Source organism: Myodes glareolus, chromosome 6 (assembly GCF_982192425.1).
Source record: "Myodes glareolus chromosome 6, mMyoGla1.1, whole genome shotgun sequence".
Classification (NCBI taxonomy): domain Eukaryota; kingdom Metazoa; phylum Chordata; class Mammalia; order Rodentia; family Cricetidae; genus Myodes; species Myodes glareolus.
The window spans coordinates 83472051-83491937 of NC_142031.1; the positions used below are offsets into that span (position 1 = coordinate 83472051).

Genomic DNA, 19887 nt, shown 5'->3' on the forward strand with positions numbered 1-19887 from the left:
ACACTAGCTACCCTCCTAGGAGCTCAGCCCCATGCTCTTTGGCAACTAACCGGTTTTCTGGACGAGTGAGGATGTGCTCATTATGGGGGAGCAAGTGAAGCAGCTGCTAATGCTGGCTAGCACTCCCAGGGAGTACCCAAGGTTAAACAGGGGTGCTAGGAGGGAGGGTCAGCTCAGACCCGAGGCATCAGTACCTCCTGCAGGTTAAGAGAGAACTTTTGGGCCCAGGACTGCTATGCGGTTTATGGGGTTTGTGCAAAGTAAAATGTGGAACCCCACACTGAAAAATTAAGTCCAGTCTGAGATCCTTGCCAGTGTAAGAAGACTACACCCTACCCAGGATGGAGCTAGAGGGGTCTACTTACGACTTCCTTCCTAATTCAGGGGAGCTGGGGACGTGCTTTTCTCTTCTTCCTCTCTCTCTCTCTCTCTCTCTCTCTCTCTCTCTCTCTCTCTCTCTCTCTCTCTCTCTCTCCCTCTCTCTCTCTCTAATCATTTTCAGAAGGTGTCAATCAAAGTTGTTGCTCCAGGAACCACATGCTGCAGACTATCTGAACTCCAGGTTAATTACTAGCCCATGTGTAGAGAAAACCAGCCAGTCTGGGCTGGGTACCTGGTCTAGGAGATGGGCAAGTTGCATGTGGGTCACACTAACTAGATGACCACTTTCTCCAGACAAGCAGAGACAGCCCTGAAGCCCAGTAACAAGTGATTTTCTCTTGTTTCTTTGATCCCAGTGGTAGCACTGACTTCAAAATCTGGAGTAATCCCAAGACACCCTATTTGGGTTAACTATGCCCAGAGAAAACAACTTTGCTTAAAGTTTCCTGTCTTTAACATGCTAGTAGTACAGCCAAGCGGCTTTCCACAGTGTCCAGTCTGCCTTCCTCCAGGAGGTGGCGAGCTTGGCTACGGTGGTGGGTTGACTTGCCTTTGGAGGGAAGGAGGGAGCCCAGTGCTCTGGGGCCTTGGAGAGAAATAGTCTTGAGACTGAAGTCACCACAGCTACAGGGTCAAGGACACCAGCAGCCCCTGCCCCTCCTTCCCTGGAACCCTGGGGCAGCCAGGCCTGGGCGTGGTCTCTTCCTGCAATGGAACTATTTGCTCTTGCAGCACCTGCTTATCCTCTTGAGAGTCTCAGAAGGAACACAGCCAAGTCACTCCCAGCCTGGACGAGGAAGGCAGACATCCCGCTCTCGCGCCCTGAGCCTCATGTCAGATCTTGGCCTAAAACTGCTGTCCTTACCACTGAACACATTAAGGCTTCCCTAGATACCTCTGGGCATGTGCTGGGCACAGGGAAAGAGGTGCTTATTGCACGGTTACTGCGAGTTTATTCTCTGTCTGTTCTGGGCCGGAGAAAATGCCACCTTTTACCCCCTCAGTGCTGTTCTGCAGAGCTCTGGGGGTACCGAAAGGATGAAGGTAATCCCACCCCTTCAAGCACCAACAGACTTCCAGGGAAGCCATCTGCTGCAAGGAGTCTAAACCCCTCTTGGGGACAATGACAACAATGACGGGGGGTAAACCATTGGTACAAAATAAAGTAGGTGCTCACTTTCATTATCTTGGGTTCCACATCCTGGGCACTTGCTTCCCCAGACCTGCCAGGGTTCAAACCTCAAGGAAGGATGCTGGTATATAGACCAGCCGCCTCCGCTGAGAAGGAGCATGGTCATCTAGGGAGCACAACAAGATTCTTTAATGCTAAAAATAGCCCTGGTAAACAGGCTTTGATGACTCCCCACAGCCAGGATATGTGTCGCTGAGGAGGTTTTGGAGCACCTTTTCCGGAGCACGGCTCATTTCCTTCAAGGCAGCACCACCCATGCTGTTGGGTGGCACACCAGGAGTTGGCTGTCTCGGGTAAACTGGCAGATAGCAGAGCAGGCAGCTTCTGACTGGGTCTCTGAAGCCCAACTGTGCCAGCAGTGATGCTGGCTGTGATGCTGGCCAGGATGCTGGCTACAGTCTTACTCCACCAGGGTTATTTGTCTCAGCACTTCCTTCTTCAATAAACTCCGGGACAGCTTGACCTGTTCCTAACAAGGTCAGCTCCAGGCTTCCTGCTCCAGGGTGCTTGGTATTCAGTTATCTCTGCAGGGTCATTGCTTTCAAAAGCTTTGCCTAGGCAGTTTCTCTCCTCTCAGCACCGCCACAGTGCCCACGCCTTCCAGGTACACTGACAGCAAATCCAGTCCACACAAGCCACAAGGAATTGAGGGTGAGCCGCTTACTACGTGGCCAGCTGTACCTTATACCGACTGTGGGCAGGCTTGGGCTATCTCGGACTTTTGTCAGGGGAATAGATCTCATCTAATCTTGCTGGACTCCCAGTGTACCCCAGAAGTCCACCACTGGAGACTTTTATCTTGGTCTTTCCATATCTGCCCATCCCATCTTCCCTCTCCGGGTAAGCCTCCGTAAAACGCTATGCGGGGCTACATCAGTTGATACCTACTGATTAATCAGGCTGTTTGCTTTAAGAGAATATTATGAACAAGATTAGCATTTCTTGAAGGAACTGCTGGCTATCTCAGTCATTAACATCCTGGCATGAATTAGCTTTCTGGTTCTTACAAACAGGACAGAAAAAGGCCTTGGTTTGGAGTAAGGGAGGGGGACAATAAAACAACTGGGATGAAAACCAGAGAAACAGGTCTGAGCATGAGACACAGAAGACACAAAAGCCATATCTACTGCCATAATTTTGTCTCCCGTGTCCCACATTTCCAGCGGAAAGGCCACGCTGAAAACTGTAAAATCACATCTCCTGAGTTTTAACGTCTTTCCCGACATCACCTCCTGCGAAGACTATGTGCCTTCACCAGGCAAACACCAGGAATCCAAAATAAACCTGACATTTATCTCTAGAAACTCGGCTTTGAGTTGATCTCCAACTCTATTATAAAGAGAATTTGAATTTCACCAGGTGTGAATTTGGGAAGGGCTCCCAGAGGTTTTAAGAGTAAAGGCCCATTGCACATTTACTGTGGTCTAAAGTTCTCCTTCAGTCCCAGGGTGCAGAGCTTGTCTTGAAAGAGGATTTAAGACAATCAAGTAATGTTTCCACTCATGTTCCCGCCAGAATGTGCTGTGTCCTCAGCCCAGCATGGAAGAGAGCATCATAAAGCTATTGTTCCAGTTCGCTTCCTGCGATACGAATCTCAACTGCAGCCCCGACTCACAGCCTGGATCTCTCAGTGTCAAGGCTTCCTCTCCAACATTCCCACACACAACAGCCTACTGTGAAAATCAAAGGGAAGTGTGTTACTAAGTAAAGAAGAAATTCTAATGCCAAACCTGCTAGTTTTTAGCCATTTGAACTCTGAGGTATACAACCTCAGCATACTTAGATAATGAGTTTGCAGTTTGACTTGGGAAAGTGTATGTAATGTCCAAGGACATTAGCTTCACCCTGGTTTTTCTTTTACATTTCTCCAAAAGATCAACACTGTTTCTTGAAATTATTTCTAAGTTATAACATGAACAGCAGGCTAGAGATCAGGGTCTTTCATATCATCTAACAGTGTTGCAAGTGAATATCATTCCCTCCAAGTTATAAAGAAACTAAGGCCCAGTAAAGAAAGACGTATACACTGTTGAGGGGAGAAGACAGCCACACTCCAAATGCAGAAGGATATCTGCTCCAACATCCTGCAATCTTTTAGTCATGTAGAAAAAACAAAGTGAAACAAAATCCCGATTCAGGGTTGACAAAATGGCTCAGCAGTATGAGTTAGATCCCTAGGATCCATGGTGGGGAGAGAGAGTCAACTCCCAAAAGTTACCTTCTGACCAACACACACACACACACACACACACACACACACACACACACGCAAATAAGTCAAATTTTAAAACAATTATTTAGCCGGGCATGGCAGTGCACGCCTTTGATTCCAGCACTCAGGAGGCAGAGACAGTTCAAGGCCAGGCCAGTCCACAAAGTGAGTTCCAGAACAACCAGAACTACACAGGAAAATCCTGTCTCAAATAATAAAAAACAACAACCCAAACAAAACAATACTTTCAAATGACAAGAAAAAGAAGGCCCTGGGGAAGTGGTGAAATATATAAAGACACTCGCCCACAAGCATGAAGGTTGGCGTTTGAATCCTCAGTGTTCATGCAAAAGCTGAGCTTGGCTGTGTATGCGTACAACCCCAGAGTTGAGGGGAAGATAAAGAGAGACCTGGGAGTTTGCTGGCCAGTCAACTGAGCCAAAAGAGCTTTGGGTTGAATGACAGATGCTGACTCGGAGTAAGAAGGTGGAAGCAATAGAGCGAGACCCTAGCATCCTCCTCTGTCCTCTGCGAAAGTGCGCACGCACACACTAAAACAAATGGCGGGGCAGGGGAGGAAAAAGGTTGTTTTGCATTTCACTTCTGAAAACAGTTTCTACAACTGGTCCAGAGAATGCCTGGTAGGAGCCTTTGAGAAATGGAAGAGACAAAGGAGAGCTAAGTCATCACTTCCTTCCCTGGGTGTGCTCATTTTATGAGAACTTCTTCTCTTTCTTCGGGACAGAGAGCTGTGGAACTGATGTGCCAAGAGCTCTGGTCTGTCCATGCATGGGCTGTCTAGAGGGTAGGCAGTCCTTGTCAACACTCAGAGCTCCTGAGCTGGGATGTGTGATATCTGGCATTGCATCTGTGGCTTCATGGGCACATGGAGTGTAGGAGGGGTTGCACCAGGCCATGTGAAGACAGATCTGCTCAGAAGATCCAGTGCTACCCGAGACCTCAGCAAGTCAACCCCACAACTGGTGAGGAAGACACCCAGGCTTCTGTGTGGGCGAGCACAGACAATGTGTTCCTGCGACAAGAGCAAGGCACAGACAGCTCTGAGAACCTCCTGTCCACCCGCTGCTCGTGGCTAGTCCTGGCCAGTCTCCAGCTGCTTCCCTTGGACACTGGCTCCCCGGCCCTCATCAACAGCTTTGCCTGGCGAATCCTACAAATCACCTCTGTCTCTCTCACTTCTCCAACAGGACAAACCTCTGTATAAGAAAGGCATGTACATGGCCTGGGATGGATTCTCCGGCAGTCTGCCTTTTATTTGGCAGTCCAGGCTTTACAGGGCTTAACCCGTGCTCCCCTCTGCCATTTGCATCAGCACCTGTGTGCTTGCTATTGCCCTGCAGTCTGCCCTTGCTTTCCCCAGGGTCCGCTTGCTTCTTGGGACAGCACAGCCGCCCTGACCTTGCAGTGCAGGTTTAGCCTCCAGCCTCTGGGTCCTCTGAGTAGTCATTCTCTCCTCCAAAGGTCTTTTCCACATATCCTTCCTGTACACAGGGCCCAGAATAGCACCGACCAATCTGACTTCCCTGCTTTACACTGGATTCTCTCTGTGCGGGGGGCTCTTTCCTAAAATAGCTTTGTCGTTACAGGATGGCAGAAGGAGTCCGTCTCCAGAGTGCCACACTCACTTCAGAAAACTGAAAATGAACCAGAGATTCTCTGTTCCTCCTTGACTGCTTCTCTTGCTCATCCATGCCCACAGACACCGCTACATGCTGCCCAGTTTCCTTAACAGGACTGATAAACTCAACAAGATTGCACATAGGATCTGAAAGTGGAAATCCCAGGCTGCCTCTTCCTGGTGGGGCCTAACAGGAAATGGTTTTTGAAGAATGTGACTCTGGGAAATGGAAAAAAAATATTTTCTTATAGACTGTTGTTGGAGATATTCTAGGGAAAGGAGACTATATCGGCTGGCTGAGGACAGGGGATTCCTGAGACTGTCATCTACCAAGGGGCTATCCTAGCAGGAATGAATGAAGCTAAGCCACGTCTCCATTAATTCCTATAACCCCCTGTGCAGTAAGCATGGATAATTCCAGTTTAGAAGCAAGGAAACCAAGGTTCCAAGAGACCTCACAGTACATCCTCGTAGATGTCCCAGAGATGTGGCTGGAAGACAGGAATGAAAGGCTTCCCGCAGAGGGCACAGGGCCCACAGCCAGATGTAGCAGAGCTGGGCCTCTAAGCTATTTGCTCTCTGCTCTCCCAGCCCTTTCTCTCTTTTCTCTCATACTCCTGCTTGGGCCTCTCCCTGACCTCTTTCTGTGGGTGTATTCAGGATACAACCACTGACAGAGAGGGATGGCTGAAATGAAGGAACAGGGCTACCAGACGGCTCAGTAGGAAGAGGCACTTGCTGCCAAGTCTCACAATCTGGGTTTAAGCCCCAGCACCCAGAGATGGATAGATCCCCAGAAGTTGTCCTTTGACTCCATATGCACCAATAGACATGAACTCACACCCAAATAAATTGATGTAAACTAAAGGCCCATTGTTGACATATCTGCAGAGTAATGTGCCTGAGAGTAAGGTCTAGGGATGTGGCAGCCTCGGGCAGGACCTGCCAGCCTCACCTGAGGACAGGAGCTTGTGTGTTCGCAGGAAGCTGATGGCTAGCCGCATGATGGAGGCTTTATCCAGGTGGGAGCTCACACTGTGAGGCAGGGGCAGCTCATGAGCCAGTTCATAGAAGACCTCCGTCTCCTTGCTGCGTCGGCACCGTGCAGCATCTCGGGATTTCTCCTTCCTCAGCTCTGAGCTGCTCCTAAATGAAGAAACAAGGGGTTAGTCCCTGGAACATCCCTGTCAGCCAGTTATACTCCAGAGTCATACTTATGCCCCTCTTCACACTCCTGTCAGAGTCACACTTATGCCCCAACCACTGTAAAGTCAGTGCTTCCCATGACCCAGCCTGGAACGGCAAACATGCTGCTTTTTGCTTTTGGCTCTGCACTGATGTATGCTGGTCTCTTCTCAAACAGCTTCCTTCTCCTACATTCCTGTGGGGGCCGAAATTGGGCTTCATGTGGTAGGGTTTTAATGAAGACTTTTTAATTAAATTAATGAACAGACCTTGGGGAGGGGGTCAAAATCCAGTGATGGAAAGGGAAGAATGAAGAAACTGTGGTCAACGGCACATATGGTATTGACAAAAGCCCTGGAGAACAAGGTTCTCTTTCCCCAGGCAAGATGCTCTCCGTAAAAATGAAGCCCAGTCCTGGGACTCCATCCTGTTTCAGATCTGAGAGGGATGTCATAACAGAAACTGAAAAAGCCAGTGAATCCCAAGGAGAGTAGGAGGCACACACACCCTGGTTACACTGCCAAAGTGTGTGCCTACCAGGAGATCACGGGGCAGACACACCTCAGTTCACACTGCCAAAGTGTGGCAGTACACTGTGTACAAATCTTGCTGGCCTGCACTACCAAATCGACTCTTGCTCGTTTTCCTCTTTGTTGCAGAATGGGAGAAGGAAGATGTGCCCTCACTCAAACCTGCCACTTTCAGGAGGTCCTGAAGATACTGGAATCTTCTTCCAAAGTCCATGCCAAGTACTAATACAGGCAAGTCAGAACATCTGGGCCAGAAGTCTTAATTCTCTGCTTGCTAACTCCACACTTTAGCTACGAAGGTGCTTAGCATCCCCTCATTTGTACCCACTTCACAGTTATTGTGAGGAATTAATGTGATCATTTATGTGAAACCTTTAGCATCAGGCACATCCCACCATAAGCAATCAGCATTAGCTTAGTGGTAAAAAAAAAAAAAAGAAAAGAAAAAAGAAAAAGACAATCCCTCTATGAAAAGACAACCTATCAAAAGCATAGGGCAACTGTGTCCTCAGAAAAATGTGCGCATTACACGGAACATTTTCTGTTTTATTATGCAGAAAACAGCTAGAAATACAGTAAATATTAAACATTCTTACAATGGTCACAGCACAATTACACTGTTTGATACAGTTCCGCTATGATTTTAGACACTACCATGCTAGCATCTTTAAATTTCACAGCTTGCTGCAAGAGTAGACATTACTAGCATCCCAGATTTTCAGATGAGAAACAGGCTCACAGAGGCTAAATAATTCACCTGTGGCTGCCAGCTGATAAATAGGGAACTGAACTCTGCCCTGGGCAGGGCAACCCCAGAATCCAAGCACTTAGTCATTAGTGATTGTTAAGAGCCACAGAGTAATAGGGTTAGCGAGCTCCCCTCCCCCATTCCTGGCCTACTGAGTAATTATCTCTGTTTTCTTGTGTTTCTATAAATAACATATATTACTTGTATAATAAAGAGATAAGTTTGTTTTTATTTCTGTAGAAGATGTTCAATGTGCTTTGTGGCTCTCAAGGCTTGATCTAATCAGCTCCAGGCTGGCTTGTTCTACCTTACCTTTTGAGGTTGCCAAACCCAGGGGCTGCTTTCCTTTTTTTTTTTTTTTGGCTTTGAGCCTCTTGTTATCTGGACAGAAAATCACTATTTGGGGATTCCTGGAATGTTGGCGTGCCTTCCACCCCTTCGCGGATTTGAGGCAGAAGCCCTGCTTTGACTTTACAGCATACTTTGTTGGCAGACACAGATCCCTGGCTGGATGGATTACCCTCTGGATTCCAGACTGCAGGAAGAACCATACAGCACTCTTGGGGTCAAGCAGAACCTTGTGCGAAATTTTGAAATTGGGCTTTCTTTTCCTCTCTGCCCTTTCTGTTTTCCTCGTCTACCCCTTTCTTCCTCCACTCTTCCTGACTTTCGGCTCTTGGAAATCCCACCACCGTACCCCATCCATCTCACCCTCTAGCAACCTGCCCTTGGGGAGATTTTGCATTTTCTACCAGACTTTACTGGTCCCTGGATTTTGTATCTTCATTCTGAATTCATAGGTGTGTGTGTGGCGGGGGGGGGGGGGGATGTATTGAGGGCACACAAGCTTTTAGGCATGGGGAAGGCAGGAAGGTACAGCTCTGGGTCATGAGATCCAGGTAGGAGATGCTGAGTTCCGCTCCAGCACTAGGCCCTCACACTTCTGATGACAGCAGGGTCAACACATGACCTAGTCATCGGGAACATCTAAAGCAGCCATGCTGGGTGAAGCAATCATCACAGGCTGTGTATTACAGCAGCACCTTCATGGGCAAAGCCCCTCGCATGTCAGGACTCCTGTGTTTGAGAAGGAGAGCAACCATGGCGGAGGAATGGCGGCGGGGGGGGGGGGGGGGGGGGGCGGGGCTACCCAGAGGCAGGTTCCATTTGGCATCTGAGATTTGAGCTGTGCCACATTCCTTCAACCACACGAACACCGTTCGGCCACTGCACCGAGCACTGTCCATACCACCCCATTACACCCTTCTTCCTGACGCAGCTCAGCAGACACTGTGCAGTTACAGATAGGGAAACTGAGGCTCAGAACATATTATGCCATTTTCCCAAGGTCTTAAAGCCAGAGCCTACGTAAGCCCTTGGAGGGTTTCCAGTTAGTGAGCAGGCAGGCTGCCTAATTTTATCCTTGCAACCGTGTGAAGAGAGCAGGCAGGTGGGACTCATGTCCCCATTTCAGAGACCTGGAAACTGAGAACCAACCAGGTTATGTGGCTTGCCTAGAGCCATTATCTAATTAGTGGCAGAGCCAGGAATAACTCCTTACCCCCAACCCCCCCGCACTTTTTTCAGTGTTCATCTGTAGGGGCCAGTGCCCCACCTAAACAGGAAGGAAGAAACTTCCATGGCTTAACCATTTAGAAGACAAAAGGCTGAGAACCTGCAGCAGACCCCTGGTTTAGAGAGGTGTGTCCTCCATTTTAGCTACCTTGTTTCTACGGTCGCACACTCTAGAACTAGCTTGATTTTAATTAGATTCCCTGGCTAACATAGTCCAGAGATGTCTAATGTTGACTCTCAGGAAAATAGACAAAAATCTGCAACACTGGAATCATTTAATTAGCAACCCTGAAGAGCAAGAATAATTAACACGAAGGTACAAGTAACAGAAGCCTGAGCTTGTGCATTGACCACCATACAGACTACCCATCTGACTTTGGAGAAGAAAATGTATTCTCTGGGCTCTGCTTCCTTCAAAACAGGAAGAAGACTCCATATCTTGTCAGGATAAAATGGGATAACTTAGGACGCTCTAGAAGGTTCTCTGGCAATGAAAACTGTCATGGCAGAATGAAGATCCATCATCTGGCTACCATGAGCATCAGCTGCATTTGGACTCTGCCATAACACCTGCCCTTTGTCATCTAGCCTGCTGTCTGGGGGTACGGGGCTATGACGTGCAAGCTGATCCTGGCCAGTTCTGCATGTCACATTTGGGCATCTTGCTAGGCCCACAAAGGGTTTCTTCCTGAAACACGTTTCTTCCAAGATGGGCCCTGCAGTGATCACATTTTATTTTTCTTTATTGTGTCACAACCCTAAAACACACATGTTTGAATCCACTGGCCTCTCTTAAAAAGTTCTCAGATCCTAAATGTTTAGATAATTAGAAATGAAACTTTGTAGTGTCTTATATCACATTTTTTTTTTTTTTTGGTCAAAGTCTCTCCTCCCATCCTGGGTGGCTCTCCTGTTCCCACGAAGAGGCCTTGTGGCATATGTGTTGTATGAAAGACATGACACTCTGCCTCCTGTCCTTATACACACCGAGAGCTACCTGCTAGGAGCCTCTTCTGATTTACTGGGGCTTTTCTGCCCCTTCCACATCCATGTATAGGCGGTCGCTCTCCCTGAGGGGAAGCACACATGATTCTGAAAAAGTTAATTCCACGTCATTGAAGCAACTTCAGGACTAAGCAGTAGACTGGAAGTAAAACAAAATTGAGTGCATTGAAGCATTGATTGATCAATCGCTAGGTACAGGTACAACCATTCCTTTGCTAGTGGACGGCTGGCTTTAGGACCTCACAGCCATCAAAGTCCTTAGATGCTCAAGTCCTTAAGGAGTGTAGTATTTACATGGAACCTACACAATCCTCTTATATACTCTAAACCAGTTATAATGTTTTCTACAATGTGAGCACTATATAAGTAGTTACTGTACTGTATTACTGATGTGGGGTGATAAGAAAAAATACTGTACATATTCAGCACATACATAATTTCTTTCTGAATATTCTAGATGTGGTTAGTTGAATCAATGGATATGGAACCATGGAATATAAAGTGATGATCTTAGACACCGCCATTCAACCAAGCAGAACAACCTTTGGCCAGAGCACACGATGTTGTAAGTGTGGCATTTATCCACAGTGGCCTACTCCTGGCCCAGATGAGCCTTATTTCTGACCTGCAATTGACCAGAGCCTGAGGGGAGGCTAGCCATTTCCAGCACCACCAAGGAAGTTGGTTGCTCAGTTAGCTTTATCGTGACTACAGTCATCAGGTATCTAAGCCATATGTCTATTACCCTATAAGGTCAAGTAGCCGGGAAGTCAAGTGTAGGTCAGGGAGGGAGATGGACAGAGGCTCATTAAAACAGCTTGGATAAATCTGTTGTTCTGACCCAAAGTTCCAAACTAAAACTGAATCACAGGGGATGTGAACGCAAGAAATAGGGGCAGATGAAATAGGGAAGGAGGTGGACACTTGCATGAGTCTATCCAAGAACTGCCTGGAGGGCCCTCGAGGACCCGACACTGCAGTGTGGGCACTGCACGGACGTCATACATAGCCATACCGGCAGGCAAAATATCCATATACATAGAAAGAAATAAGTAAATATTTTTTAAAAAGAAAATACCAAGTTCAGGTCCCAGAGAGGATCAAGAGTCACTGGACCTTGAGTTTCGCAGTTAATTGCTTCACAGATGAAACCAGAGCAGAAACAAAGCTTTTGGGTTATCTTGGCTCTTCACTGGAAGAACTTTAAAAATGGATCCTGGGGCCCTGGCTCCAGAGATTTGGATTTGATGTGTCTGTGGTACAAACAGGGCATCATGCCCCCTGCCTCTGCAGTTCTTATGTAGCTAGGACCAAGAACTACTGTAACAAAGTTGACAATTTTAAAGGACCCTTTTGTAGACTTTTGTGCATAGTATATATCTAATCTGGAGTTATGGATGTCTTGAAAATATAAACACTTTACCTTTTTTCTCAAACATTTAGGAGGAAAAACTGGTTTTTTATGGAGTTCTGGAGTTCAGTGCTTTTTCTAAATGATTCCATTTGATCCATATTACATCGAGATTGTTATTGATGTCAGTTTGGCAAAACAGTCATTTTCAATGTTACCTTGTATCAGAATCACCTGGAGTTCTTGTTGATACAGATATCTGGGCCCATTATCATACATCACAGGGGTTTTGAAGACCAGGTCTACATCTGAGACCTAGCCACATGCTTCCTCTACCTTACATGGTGTCCATAATCATCACGTCTAGTAAATTTGAAGACACTATCATAAGCTAAACAGATATTATCTGGTGGCTGATGAGGCCATCGATCTACCAGATGCTATAGCTATAGAAAGAGATCAAAATAATGACATAGAGATTGGGACAGTCACAGGAAAATTGGTGGCCATTACAAGAGTCACTTCAGGGGAAGGCTAGGGCTGATTCTGGTGCGGTGGCCACTGCTCTAAGTATTTTGGAATGTCGTCTTGGAATTAATGTTGGAGCCACACAGAATATCAGTTACAACATTTAATACTGTTGACGTCATTCTAAACCCCTGGCTGTCTTCCCCAACTTATCCACCCTTTTAGTCACCAGACCAGGCTGTGAAAAGCTCGTAATTCTTGGAAAGAATAAAATGTGCTCTCAACTGATAAGGTTTTGCCCAACTGGAGGTACTCAAAAGAACAGGACGACTCACAAGAATTTCTCAGAGGGTAATTCTAAAGGCTAGCAAGAATGTGTTCTGTGGAGACCGTGTTCTGATGGCCCACTTCCTGGGAGCATTCTGACATTTGTCCAGAGGTCGGTCAGGGGCATCTCTTCCAAAGGGAGGGAAAAGCCATCAGCCAAAACGGAGAATACTAAGCCACGAACTCAGGAAGAATCGAGACACGAGCCAAAGAAGAGACATGGGTGCGTTCAGACGGCAGACCTTCTGAGAAGACGACCAGCGACATTGAGTGGCACGGAGGAGTGAGGAGTGGCTGCGCAGGGCTAAAAGGAGGGCGCAGCTTTCATGGCCCCCGTCTCTGAAGGAAAAGTCCAGATAATTATCTTTCAGCCCAACCTCCTCTCTTGTGAGGAGTTTAGCTCCCAGCTGCCTGACCCCCTCTGAGGGTCAGTGTCCCCAGAGCAGCAGGCCTGGACTGCATTCAGGGCTGACAGTAATGTCTGGGCTCACCCCACTTGGCCCTCTAATGGTCAATTCTACACAGGGCTGACTGGAGATGATTATCACCCTGGCCTCCCCTGCCTCAGGCAGCCTTGCAGAAGACAGTAGCAGATTCAATTACCGAGCAGCCCATCTGGGGAACCAGATACCCAACTTCTTCCATCACCTTAGGACATGTGGAGTCCCCAGCCCTGCTGGGAAAGCTGGACTAGAGGGACCATGACAGGCTGTTGGTGGGCTAGTCTCGCCCCACCAAGTGCCTTGATCTGAATTTTATGTCTCCAACGTTCATGTTTAAATCCTTGCCTCGAATGTGGGGGTGGAACCTCAGGGTGAGATTAATACCCTTATAAAGCAGGCCCAAACGGCTGCCTCGATCCTCCCATCGTGTAGCCGCAAAGAAGGTGCCAGAGTGCAAAGCAGAAGGCGGGTGCTCGAGCTCACCCCTTGATCTTGGCTGTCCAGCTCCCAAGACTTCGAACAGTAAACGTCTGCTGTTTGAAAGCTCCCAGTCTTTGGCTTTTGTGTTAGCTGTCTGAACAGCCTAGGACACTGGGTATCCACTAACATATTAGTGAATAATGTCACTTTACATCTGAGGCACATGACAGCTTCTAAGGCACTTTGTGTTGACTCTACGAGGACTATACCCTTCATTCCCAAACGGTTGCAGAGAGAGAGACAGCAAAAGGAAAGAAAACCAACTGTGCTTACATTCTCTGTCTGAGTCCCTGTTCTCTTGGCTTCCTCTTTTCCTTAGATCTAGGTTGAAAGGTCTGAAGAGATACGACCAATGACACAGAAATGGGAGGCTGCCTTTAATCAGGTCCTGAGACGATGGCTACCTTGTGGGACTTTTGTCTGTCTAGGCGCTGTTCTTTATTGGCGGCCAATACCCATTGCTGTCTGACCCCACCACTGTGCAGACTCTAGCTATGGGATTAATCAGTATCCACAAAGCTGAGATGCTGTTGTAGCCACACCAGCAAGTATCCACAGGCAATACTTCCCACTTAATGAAGATCACTCAGCCCACTGCCTCTGATTTAATCCTCAGGTCTCACAATGTGAGTGTGGCCTCAGATCGCACGGCATGGAGAGGCAGCCCCCAGAGATGGAGGCTAGCATGCTCAGCGCTCACCCAGTGTGGCAGCTAGCACTCACACCTGTACCACACTGGTTTGTAATTGAGCTGTCTTCTCCAAATGCCAATAACCAGGCCTTTCTTGTAGCCCAGAAGGCTTCACTGAGCTGGGTACATGGAGGGTATAGCCGCTAAGAATACTGAATTTGATGAGCCATTGAAAACATACCCTCTTGATGCAGGAAGGAGCAAAAGGGGACAACAGGATCACCTCCTGCTCTAGGTTGTCACTTCAAGGGGCAAACATGCCCTGGAGGGAAAGTTTTCCTTTGTTTGGAGATCTCTGTCTAAAGACAAAGAGATAAAGGAAAAATGGAAGGAAGGACGGCAGGAGGAAGGGCACGAGAGGAGACTGAGCTGCAGGGACAGAGCTGGCTGTGTTTGGCAGGTGCACTGGACGTCACTGGAGAGCATTGCTTTCTCTCTGGACGACTTTCGGGCCTCTTCCCTAGGCTTAGGCAAAGCCCCATGCCTAAGTTGTTGCCAGATGAGCTCCGAGGCTTTCCCTCTAGTCTTCTGTGTCCTCTGTGTCCTTCTGTGTCCTCCGTGTCCTTCTGTGTCCTCTGGGTTCTTTGTGTCCTTCTGTGTCCTCTGGCCTTCTGTGTTCTCACAGCCTTTTTCTTTAGAAGCCCACAAGCACCCAACATCACAATCTGTGGTTTGGTTCCACATGGGCAGCCTGTTCCTACAGCAATACTTTCAGCTGAGAGCTAAAGGGCGGACAAAAATCTAAACAGCAGTAGAGATGGTCCGGATGCAAGATGGACTCCCTAGCAGGAAGCAAGGCTCTGCAGTGTGGAGGGCAGCTGATTCGCTCCCTATGGGCCCTAAGATTGAGCCCTAGCCACTGAGGCTCCCCACAGCCTTCTGCAATGTGTCCTTTCCACCGTCCCAGCCTATCCCTGCTGTGCTGGTCCTCTGGTCACCTCCACAAGGAGTCCATTTTGTCCAGGAAGGCCCCGCCTAGCCTGACCTCTCCACCCACCTTGCTCTAGAGATTCCACACTGCACAGTCAGCCCTGGGCTGTTCTCCTTTTTATTTTACCCCATGTAGACATGTTCTTCTGGGAAGGGCCCGCACCCTGGGTTCCTCCAAAGCACAAGCAGTACTAAACGAAGACATAAAAACCACCTCAATAATTTCTGCAGTATAAATTCCTCAAAGTTGCTCACTGTTCTAAATCCTTCTATAGAACTCTAAACCAGCATGTGATGAGAGCGAGATGTTTCCACCCAGGGAACAGTTATTAGTGAGAAGATGTCAAAAGTAAAAGTGTATGTGTGTATGCATTTGTGTGCACATGTGTGTGTACATGTGTCTCTTTGTGTGAGCATTTGTGGGAACACGCACGTGTGCATTTGTGTGTTCACGTGTGTATATGTACATGCACGCATGTCTGTTGTGCATGTGTGTGTGTTTGTGTGCATGTGTGCGTGTATCTGCGTGTGTGCCTGTGTGTGTGTGCGCATGTGCACACACATGCATGAGATCTATTTTCTCTGAATAAACACTGGGGTGTGAACCAGACATGCTGACATGGTTCTGTGATGTCACTGCACACACAGAGCACTAGGACCCGGGTCTAGCACACAATTAAGGTCAGCCAGTCTGGGCCAGGGTGTGAAGGTCTACATTTCTAGCACTATCGTAGCTGATGTGGATGTTGCTAGTCTGACCTTACACACTTCTAACGGACAGAATTCCTGGGCCCTTAAGATCTCGAGGCCAAAGACACAGTGGAGTGTGTCTGCTACCCTGGTGCCTCCCTTGGCCAAGGGTACTTACTGTCTAAGGGACTGGACCTTCTCCTCTGCCAGAGAGAACCCTGCTCACTCCGCACACTTCTTTAGGAAACTTCTCTAAGCTTGGTGGATGCCACTCTCCTCTGATTATTGCTTCATCTCCCCTTTCTTAGAATCCCACACCCGTCTCCCCTGGTACTTCCTAGGTGCCAGCTCCCCTGGGCACTTCTTGCCCACATTAGAGGATGTCCTGTCTGTGTGAAGGCCCTGTTGCTATTAAGGGTTGTGGAGGCAGAGACATACCACCCTCCACTTTCCAATGTTCTCTATAGGACCTGCACTCTGGGCAAACTGGGTAAATATCGCTAAATGATGTCAGGGCAGCTCAGATGTGCCCTTTACCCTCTTCCTCTCCACCTCCCCATGGAAAGAGAAAGTGATCCCAGCTGTGCTGGCCTCCAGCCTCAGCCCCCAGCCACACTCCCTCCTCTCTCCCAGGGAATTGCAGCTGGGCCAGCTAGGGTTTTATTTTGCTCTTGGTAGCTCTTCTTTCCTGCAGGGAAGAGTTAAAGCATTGGGAAGGCCGCTTCCCACTTGGAAATCTCCATTTCCTCCTGTAGCTGGAACAAGAGAACTCTATGGACAGAGGCTGAGCAGGCCAACTGCTCAGGGAGTGAACTCACTCTGAATGAGGCTGTTCTAAGGCCGCCAAGTCAAGTTGTTCAGATGCCAGCTCCGAGGAGCAGCCCCCAGCGTCACCTCTGGAGAGCGGTATCCTCAAGTCCAGACCCAGCAGTGGATGAATGGTGAGCACAGAGCCAGAGAAAGCAGAGAGCTCTTTCATGAGCAAGCATGGAGAACCTCATCTCTTTCTACGGTGGGGGTAGGGTGCTGCAAAGGCACAAAAGGAGGCATACCCCTCTCTCCCTGCCCCGTCTTCACCACTGAACTAAAATTAACCCTCTGATATTACATAGAATTGCCAAAAAAACAGAGTGCTCCTCAAAAGGCAACCAGAAGAGTGGAGGAGGTAATAATAACATTAGAGAAAATATGTGCAAAGCCAAAAATAATCACTGTGTCATGAGAAAACACAGCAGGGCTGCCTCTGGGGCCAGCAGTGGGTATATGCAGGAAGGAGGGGGTAGAAATGGAGAAGAGGGGGGAGGGGAAATGTGGAAGGGGGAGGAGCCATAAGTGGGATGGACAGCTGCCGACCGCAACTCCTCTCAAATATGGATTATAAGGGTCAATCCTCTCTTACTTCAGACACTTTAATTTTAAAAAGAAAATTTTCATCAGGACTGATGCTTGACCACACGCTCATCCAGTTCAATGGCAGAGCTTGTGGGACTTTGTGTGTTTGGAAACAAGATAAAGGGACAAACCCTGCAGGGTGTCTATTCTCCCATCTAAATCGCCACTTTTCTGTTCACTGTTGAAAATATTCAAAGGGCTGAGGATGTAGCTCGCTCGGTAGAATGCTTGCCTAATATCCAACCCTGAGCTGGAGCCCCAACACCGCGTAAACTAGGCATGGCAATGCAAGTCTGTAACTCAGCACTCAGCAGGTAGAGACAGGAGGAGCAGGAGTTCAAGGCCACCCTCAATTATACCGCAAATTCGAGGCTAACCTGGGCTACATGAGAGCCTGCTTTAAATAGAAAAGAAAAGAAAAGAAAAGAAAAAAGAAAGAAAGTCTGAAAAGAGAAAGAACAAGTGGGTCTAGAATCTGGTTCTGTTGTAGAGAGTTCTGGTTTGTGGCCCATTTACGTGGTCACATGTCTGGCATTCTGGGTCTGATTCATGGCCACAGTGCAGGCACTTGTTTTCTCCCAAATTTGTCCCTTCTTGTTCTTATGAGAATTGGCTATCTGTGCATATTTAGGAAGCTTTACTCCATTCCTTTGCAAAGAAGTCATCCGAAGCCACGGGAAACGCCAAAAGACTTTCCCTCAAGTGGGTAACCCTGAGCAACCTGGGGAACCAGGCTGTCTTCCCCAGCCATAGCTTGTTCCTCCACTCATTCCCTCGTCACAAGCTGGGTCCCTGAGCAACAGAGTGACATGTGGAGTTGACTCCTGTGACGTCGGGGAGCTTGCAGAGGGAAGGTTTACTCCTCAGTCAACACCAGAGGGTGTGAGAGGAGAAAGTCCAAAAGGCCAGAGCCCTAACTGGACAGTGGAGCTGATGGGGGGAAGGCAGAAAGAAGAAAGGACGCAGATGCCGCCGAGGAAAGACTAGCGGCCAGGAGTCAGGGGACAGCAAACCGGCAGTGGTAAGGCGGCAAGTCAGATGGGGTAGCACGCTGAGATGTACGAACACCACCAAGCCAGCAATCAGAGGCTGCCGTGGTGGGCGGTGCAACAGCCAGCCTCGGCCCTGTTCCTTCCGTTGGCCATGCTTTTGCCAGGACAGTACACAGGAGAGTTTTTTTCGACTACAAAGCCAGGAGAAATGAATCTTTGTTGGAAGCTTTTAAAAGTCTTTTTTCGAAGCAGTAATGGCTGGGCTGCCACAGGCTGGCTTCTGGCTGGATAGACAGAGACCCTGGCCAGGCATTCTCGCTGAAGAACACATCACATACATACATTACCAGTGGGATGGAGCACAACACCACACCCAGGCTATACCCCTTCTCAGACTGCATGGGTGTTTTCTTTACTTCCACAGATGTTTGCCCCTGTCTTCCAGCCATGGCCCTTTGCCCCTTACCTGTTTATTATGGATCAAGAAGAATACAATTGCCATTAGACCTCAGAGAGAACAGCTCAGGAGCCGAGTGCCCTTTCTCCCAGGACATTCCTCAAGTACCATTTCCCTCACAGGACAGAAAGTGGATCACACCTCCCTCATGGGGAACATACTCAGCATGCGCTTTGAGGCCTCCTAGCCCCAGCCTTATTCTCTAGGCTTAGATCCCCTCATCTGAGCCCCAGGGCCTGTTCCAGCCAGACTGCAGTGCCTTCCCAAATGCCACACCCTTCTGCCACCCAGTTAAATCCCTGTTGTTTGGATTTAGTTGAAAGGGTCTCCTTCCTTCTACCCTTCCAAGTTCTCTGCTTTAAGGTCCGACATAGCCTGCTGCCCTGCAGAAGCTCTCTTGGCCCTCTACCTGTCCAGGTGGATGCTTCCTCCCTAGCCCTGTCCTGAGCACTGAGGCTTGATGGTGTCACTTAACTGTGGGGTACTGGCCCCTTTGTTATTCCTTATCTCGGGGTTCCCTCTGAGGGACAGCAAGCTTATGACTCATACACCTTTCCCTGACAATTATTAGCATCAGGCAGAGCTTTCAAATATGGTCAGCTAGTGTGAGGGTTTAGGCAAGCCACACGCCTCCAGCTATGGGAACAGTAAAGCAGAGTTCTAATGCTTTGGTACTCTCTGGCCAAAAACAAATGGTAAAAAGAAATAATTGTGGCTATATTATGGCCAGGCTATTTAGCATCCAAGGACTCAACTGTCCCCGGTAAAGTAACTGATCCACATATCCTGGGGATATCTTCACATAGAAGTGTTTCAATGAACCAACTGCCAGTCAAAGCCCACTGGTACAGGAAACAAGCCCAGACAGGGGCCATCCTCTCCCCATCCCATTTCTAAGAAGCCAACTCCTTGATAAACAGAAGAGCCTACCCCTCTGCACTGCCCATTGCCCAGGGTTTTGGTTACATGTGTAGGTGCCCTCCGCAGAGTTATTTCTGGCGGGGAGGATGGTAGAGCTTGACCAGGGTTCCCACCTTTTTTGGTGATGTAACATGGAGGTGAGAAAATAGGACAAACCAACACCCCACAAGTGCCTAAACCCCTCCCCCCAAGACACAACACCAAAACAAGCACGTATAAAACTTAGTGACAACCTCAAAATCATTAAGTAGTTTTAAGGAATAGCCAACACTTAAATT

General features: G+C 48.3%; 1 protein-coding gene across 2 annotated transcripts in view; it reads right to left on the reverse strand.

Moving 5' to 3' along the window:
• The window catches only part of Epas1 (endothelial PAS domain protein 1), an 82165-nt gene that overhangs the window by 32335 nt on the left and 29943 nt on the right, over positions 1-19887 (reverse strand). For both annotated transcript variants that reach the window (XM_048416338.3, XM_048416339.3), the window contains exon 2: positions 6380-6570. In XM_048416338.3, coding sequence (XP_048272295.2) covers positions 6380-6570 — 191 coding nt within the window. The remainder of the gene's footprint in view (positions 1-6379; positions 6571-19887) is intronic.